At 38.8% G+C, this 7,618-nt stretch overlaps 1 protein-coding gene across 1 annotated transcript; it reads left to right on the forward strand.

Annotated features, from left to right (window-relative positions):
- The first annotated feature begins 3,255 nt into the window (after positions 1–3,255).
- Positions 3,256–7,390, forward strand: LOC135198956 (serine/threonine-protein phosphatase 6 regulatory ankyrin repeat subunit B-like). Its single transcript, XM_064226875.1, has 3 exons — positions 3,256–5,188; positions 5,455–6,337; positions 6,859–7,390. The coding sequence occupies exons 1-3, from the start codon at positions 3,256–3,258 to the stop codon at positions 7,388–7,390; spliced, it is 3,348 nt and encodes a 1,115-aa protein (XP_064082945.1).
- The last annotated feature ends 228 nt before the right edge of the window (positions 7,391–7,618 follow it).

A 7,618-nucleotide genomic window follows, 5' to 3' on the forward strand; every position in this document is an offset into this window, starting at 1 on the left:
GGCATGCCAATATATTTGGTTTTCACATGAATACAAATACAGTAACATAGTTCCTGGCTGTCGATTACCTGACAGACGGCAATACGCCGTGAAAATCAGTCAATAATTTCTTATGAGACAGATACTAATAACCCTAATAAGAGACAGTCAGCAAGGAAACAAGTGAATACACAAAAACATTAGAAAATAAAATTGTTGTGAGAGGAATTCCTCACACCCCCCACCCCCACAAAAAAATATGTATCTTTGCGTACGAGTATTTGTAAATTCATTCAGTCTATCAACGATCAGAAACCTAGCCTTCAAATGTTCAGAGAAAGAGAAGATGAAGGAAGATGAAGGAGGAGGCTGAGGTCTGCTCATCAGGCGAGCTACTTGCAATGAAGTAGTAGTGGTACCAGCGTAAGCTGAGGTCGCAGGAAAGAAGGAAGGAAGGAAGGAAGGAGGGGGAGGAGGAGGAGGAGGACGTGCAATAATAATAATCTCATCATCTTCAACACCAACAAAAGATAAGACGAGATGTGGATTTGCAGGAGGAGGAGGCTCTCCTGCCTTTGAAGATCCACCAGCTCTGAAAGGGAAAAGGGGTGGAATGTAGAAACCCATTCTGTGACACCACAACATGATAATAATAGAGAGAGAGAGAGAGAGATTTTTTTTTTTTTTTTGAGAGAGAGAGAGAGAGAGAGAGAGAGAGAGAGAGGCAGGGAGACAGACAGACAGACAGAGAATATTGTGTACTCATCTGTACAGAGATATGACAAAGACAAGAAACCAACCACATATCTATATTCCTGTATCAAGAAGCAATAATGTATACACATTAATGTATGACTAGTAATGTTTCAAATGCAGGTTTGGTCATTCGTGAACATTATTAGAAATAATTAAAAACTTTTCTTTAATTATTGGTTGCTGGATGAAACAAACATTACCTGTGCATCTGATTGTCTGCTGTTGATAAGCCAGTCACAGGGCTGGAAACTCTCCTCAGTCCCTCTGGAGAGTTCACATAAGTCAAGGATGTAGTATGTTCCACCTCTCCTGAGGGATATACGTCGTTCAAAAGTATCCCTCAGGAGAGGTGGAACATACAACATCCTGCCTATGTGAACTCTCTCTCTCGAGAGAGAGATACTGAGAAGAGTTTCCAGCCCAGTGATTGACTTCTCAACAACAGACAATCAGGAGCGTCGTAAGGGACGGGCCTGCATCAGATGCCCGGGTGATGTGAATCTACTACAGGCGTCCACTATTTTAAAAATGACTATGGAATAAAATGTCACATGTACATTAAATTTGACACGTGACAAAATTCACTTCCAGGTACAAATAGTGAAATGCTTTGAACTGACAATTTTCATAAACACAAATTCATACTAAAATCATAATTCGCAAACAATATCTCAAAGTCACAACTGGCAACATCTAACTGGGAAAAGAAGAATTCAAAGAAATACTCAAAAAACATCTCCAAGTTTGGCTCCTCAATGCTGATTTTGGCCAAATTAACCTAAAGAAAACAAAATAAATAAAACCTACTGAGGTTAGAGGGCTGCAGTTTGCTATGTTTGATAACTGAAGGATGGGTGATCAATATACCAATTTGCAGCCCTCTAGCCTCAGCAGTTTTGAAGGTCTGAGGGCGGACGGAAAAAGTTCGGTCGGACAGACAAGGTCGTCTCAATAGTTGCCTCAGACAGACAACTAGAAGAAAAGCGAGACAACGCTCTCCCTTGATCCAGATCCAGATTAGAGAGGGGAGCTGTCGGATTATGGATCCAGCTATAGTAGTATCTGTTTTCTGGTCAACTAACTGATTACCAAGAGGCTTTAAAAACTTTTGTAATTCAGAGGGTAGTGGATGAAAGCGACTCAAATGACACCTCAGATTTTATGTCATTCAATCAACCATGACTCGGAAATCAGAGTCAGGTGAGTGACTAGCAGTCATGTAAGTCTACATGATTGTATAGACGCAACTGCATATCATGAAGTCTCAGGTTTAAAGAAGACCAAACAATAAGAGATTCACGAGAAGTGTTCAACTGGACATTAAAAAGAGCAGTGAAAGTACGGCTTGAAGAGGGTTACATGATCAATAACCCTTACTATACGAAACCCTGGAGCATTTGCAGGAATACAGTCCTTAGGCCAAAAGTCCATGCGCTGGGACCTTTGAGGTCATTCAGTGGTGAAACTGAAATCGAGGATGAAAAGGTTGGAAAGGTGTAACATGAGGAAACCCTCAAAGCAGTTGCGCCATGACCATGAATCAATTGTTAGGAGAGGGTTTGGGGAAGTACGAAGGAAGAAAGAGACTATGAACCGAGGCAAAGTAAACAGAATAATGACGAAAGCAAATCATCATCAATAGTCCGAAGCAGCGGTTCCAGAAGTAGTAACTTGAATGATCAACGGCCTTTGACGGGTCGTCGTGAATGTTAGCGACAGGGCAATTGAGACCTTTAGTATTGTTTATTATTCAGAGCTTCTCTCTCTCTCTAGAGGAAATCCACAACAAGAAAGCACATATCCACACTCCCTTGTATATGACACAGCCACACCTTCATCTACATATCCACACTCTCTTGTATGTGGTTGTGTATTATGTATATAACATATGGCATTTCCATCGAGGTAGTTTGTAGTGAGCGAAGAACGCTTATGGAAGATAGATGTCGTTCTTTCAAAACATGAAAAATAAATCAGGGGAAATTACAATTCCTCCGCTACAACAATCGAGGGTATTTCAATTGCAAACAATTATAGCTTCTGTGGGGCCAAAGGTAACAAAACATATTCTTGTACACACTCTTGCTGAAGGACTTTTGACACTACGATTCAACACTGTACAATTTACCAGGACGCAAAAAACTATATAACCTTTTTGTCATATGTCAGACTAACAATTCCCTCCGCAGGTCCTGGCCACGTTCTGGATGCAGCCTACGAGGAAGATGCTGCTGCTGCGGCTGTGAAGACGTTCCAGGTACGTGCACATGCAGACAGCAGGTTTCTTGTTGGAGTTGATAACCTTGCATCTTCAGGGTTGCACCTCTATGGGAAGAAGTAGATCTTGTGGCATTCCTATTAGTGGATCATCCAACAGCTAGGTTGGGATAGGTAAGGTAATGTAAAACAGGTTAGGTCATTAGGTCAGGTTCAGTAACCTAGATCAGGCGCCGAACAAATATAGGAAGCATTCGATCTTATGTCACTCTTCATTTTAGAATTCAATGTTCATAAATAGCCATGGAGATACTCAGAGAAACCGTTGCTAGCATAGATGCTAGTGACGAAAATGGTTGCACAGCATTACACAGAGCTGTTGAATCTAACGATGTTAGTGTAGTTCAGGAACTCATTGAGAGTGGGGCTACAGTAAATGTTCATGACAATCAACAAAAAACTCCTTTGCATCTTGCAACAGATTGGGGATATATTCCCATAATGAAAACTCTTATTCAAGCAAATGCAGATATATATAATATTGATACTTATGGCAATATGGGTGCTCATGATGCAGCATTGGGTGGGAAATGTGATGTCATCACAGTTCTGTTAGAGTCGGGGTTTGATATAAATTGGAAAAATAAAGAAGGAGATACAATGTTTCATTTAGCGGCTTTGAAAGGACACAGAGAATTAATGCAACTCTTGTTCAGTAAAGGGGCAAATGTCAATGACATAGGCAACATGGGTCGCACACCATTACATGCAGCTGTTGAATCTAACAATGTTAATGTAGTTCAGGAACTCATTGAGAGTGGGGCTAAAGCAGATGTTCATGACAATCAACAAAAAACTCCATTGCATCTTGCAACATATTTGGGAGCTATTCCGATAATGAAAACTCTTATTCAGGCACATGCTGATATTTATTTTACTGACATATGTGGTGACATGGCTGCTCATGTTGCAGCTAAATATGGAAAAAAAGATGCTTTAGAGTATCTTTTAGGATTAGGGTTTGATGTAAAATGCAAAACCAAAGGAGGAAACACATTGCTTAATTTAGCTGCTTCTAAAGGTCACAGAGAATTAGTGCAACTCTTGATCACCAAAGGAGCAAATATAAATGACCAAGGCTGTTATGGTTACACGGCATTACATTCAGCTGTTCAGTCTAACCATGATATTTTAGTTCAATACCTCATTGAGTTTGGAGCTGGGGTAGATGCTGAAAACGGTATGCTACAAACTCCTTTGCATATTGCAGCAATGATGGGGCATATGCCCCCACTGAAAACACTTATTAAACAAAATGCTTATATTTATAGAATCGATATGTGCGCTAATACATGTGCTCATGATGCAGCCTTTAAAGGGAGATGTGATGTTATAGAGCATATGATAAAGTCGGGGTTAGATGTAAACTACCCAACCAAAATGGGAATTACATTGCTTCAATTAGCGGCTTATAAAGGTCACCTTGAATTGGTGAAACTCTTGATCAGTAAAGGGGCAAAGGTCAATGACAATGACAAATATGGTTATACAGCATTAGATGCAGCTGAAGAATCGAAAAATGAAAGTATAGTTCAATACCTCACTGAATCTGGGGCTACGGCAGATGATCATGTGAATAAACCACCCGCTGAGCATCTTGCGGCATTAAGTGGAGACTTTGTAGTATTACAATCACTCAAACAGGATAATACTGATATATATAATTTACCAAATTATGGCGATATGGGATCTCATGCAGCAACTATTCACGGGATATATAAGACAATTGAGTTTATGTTAGAGTCGGGGTTTGATGTAAACTGCAAAACTAAAGGAGATACAATGCTTCATTTAGCAGCTCAGAAAGGTCACAGAGAATTAGTGAAACTCTTGATCAGTAAAGGGGCAAATGTCAATGACAAAAACAACAATGGTCGCACACCATTATATGCAGGTGTCGAATCTAACAATGTTAGTGTAGTTCAGGAACTCATTGAGAGTGGGGCTAGAGTAGATGTTCATGACAATCAACAATGCACTCCTATGTATCTTGCAACATATAGAGGATATATTCTGATAATGAAAACTCTTATTCAAGCAAAAGCTGATATATACTACGAAAATGAAATTTATAAAGATATGGGTGATCATCATAATGCAGCATTGGGTGGGAAATGTGGTGACATTATTGCTCTGTTAGAGTCGGGGTTTGATGTAAACTGCAAAACTAAAGAAGGTAATACAATGCTTCATTTAGCGGCTTTAAAAGGCCACCGAGAATTAGTGCAACTCTTGATCAGTAAAGGGGCAAAGGTCAATGACAAAAACAACAATGGTTGGACAGCATTACATGCAGCCGTTGCATTTAACAATGTTAGTGTAGTTCTGAGGAACTCATTGAGAGTGGGGCTAGAGTAGATGTTCATGACAATCAGCAATACACTTCTTTGCATCTTGCAACATATTTGGGATATATTCCGATAATGAAAACTCTTATTCAAGCAAATGCAGATGTATACAATTTTTATACTTATGGCCGAATGGGTGCTCATGATGCAGCAATCGATGGGGAACGTGATGCCAATAATTTTCTGTTAGAATCGGGGTTTGATGTAAACTGCAAAAATAAGAAAGGAAATACAATGCTTCATTTAGCGGCTTTTACAGGACACAGAGAATTAATGCAACTCTTGATCAGTAAAGGGGCAAATATCAATGACAAAGATAACATGGGTTACACAGCATTACACAGTGCTGTTGCATCTAACAATGTTAGTTTAGTTCAGGAACTCATTGAGAGTGGGGCTACAGTAGATGTTCATGACAATCAACAATGCACTCCTTTGCATCTTGCAACATATTTGGGATATATTCCGATAATGAAAACTCTTATTCAAGCAAATGCAGATATATATAACATTGATACTTTTGGTAATATGGGTGCTCATGATGCAGCATTGGGTGGGAAATGTGATGTCATCATAGTTCTGTTAGAGTCGGGGTTTGATGTAAACTGCAAAAATAAAGAAGGAGATACAATGTTTCATTTAGCGGCTTTGAAAGGACACAGAGAATTAATGCAACTTTTGATCAGTAAAGGGGCAAATGTCAATGACAAAAACAACATGGGTTACACAGCATTACACAGTGCTGTTGCATCTAACAATGTTAGTTTAGTTCAGGAACTCATTGAGAGTGGGGCTACAGTAGATATTTATAACAATCAACAAAAAACTCCTTTGCATCTTGCAACATATAATGGATATATTCCGATAATGAAAACTCTTATTCAAGCAAATGCAGATATATATAACATTGATACTTTTGGTAATATGGGTGCTCATGATGCAGCATTGGGTGGGAAATGTGATGTCATCACAGTTCTGTTAGAGTCGGGTTTGGGGTTTTGATGTAAACTGCAAAAATAAAAAGAAGGAGATACAATGTTTCATTTAGCGGCTTTTGGAAAGGACACCAAGAAAGAATTAATGCAACTTTTGATCAGTAAACGGGGCAAATGTCAATGACAAAAAAACAACATGGGTTACACAGCATTACACAGTGCTGTTGCATTTCTAACAATGTTAGTTTAGTTCAGCAACTCATTGAGAGTGGGGCTACAGTAGATGTTCATGACAATGAACAATGCACTCCTTTGTATCTTGCAACACATTTGGGATATATTCCAATAATGAAAACTCTTATTCAAGCAAATGCAGATATATATAAAATTGATACTTTTGGCAATATGGGTGCTCATATTGCAGCATTGTGTGGGAAATGTGATGCCATCACAGTTCTGTTAGAGTCGGGGTTTGATGTAAACTGCAAAACTAAAATAGGAAATACAATGTTTCATTTAGCGGCTTTTAAAGGACACATAGAATTATTACAACTCTTGATCAGTAAAGGGGCAAATGTCAATGACAAATGCTACAAAGGACTCACAGCATTACATTACGCTGTTGCATCTAACAATGTTAATGCAGTTCAGGATCTCATTGAGAGTGGGGCTACAGTAGATGTTCATGACAAAAAACAATGCACTCCTTTGTATCTTGCAACATATTTAGGATATATTCCGATAATGAAAACTCTTATTCAAGCAAATGCAGATATATATAAAATTGCTACTTGTGGCAATATGGGTGCTCATGATGCAGCATTGGGTGGGAAATGTGATGTCATCACAGTTCTGTTAGAGTCAGGGTTTGAAGTAAACCGTAAAAATAAATTAGGAAGTACAATGCTTCATTTAGCAGCTGGGAAAGGTCACAGAGAATTAGTTCAGTTCTTGATAAGTAAAGGGGCAAATGTCAATGACAAAGACAACGAAGGTCGCACAGCATTAAATGCAGCTGTTGCATCTAACAATGTTAGTGTAGTTCAGGAACTCATTGAGAGTGGGGCTACAGTAGATGTTCAGAGCAATGAATGATATAATCAACTTTTCTTTTTGCGACAACAGAGGGAATATAGGAAATAAGATACCCATTTATAAGAAATAGGATGCCCACTTATAGAAAATAAGATGCCCACTTCTAGGAAATAAGATGCCCATTTATAGGAAATAAGATGCCCACTTATAGGAAATAAGATGCCCATTTATAGGAAATAAGATACCAATTTATAGGAAATAAGATGCCCATTTATAGGAAATAGAATG

Source organism: Macrobrachium nipponense, chromosome 25 (genome assembly GCF_015104395.2).
Source record: "Macrobrachium nipponense isolate FS-2020 chromosome 25, ASM1510439v2, whole genome shotgun sequence".
Classification (NCBI taxonomy): domain Eukaryota; kingdom Metazoa; phylum Arthropoda; class Malacostraca; order Decapoda; family Palaemonidae; genus Macrobrachium; species Macrobrachium nipponense.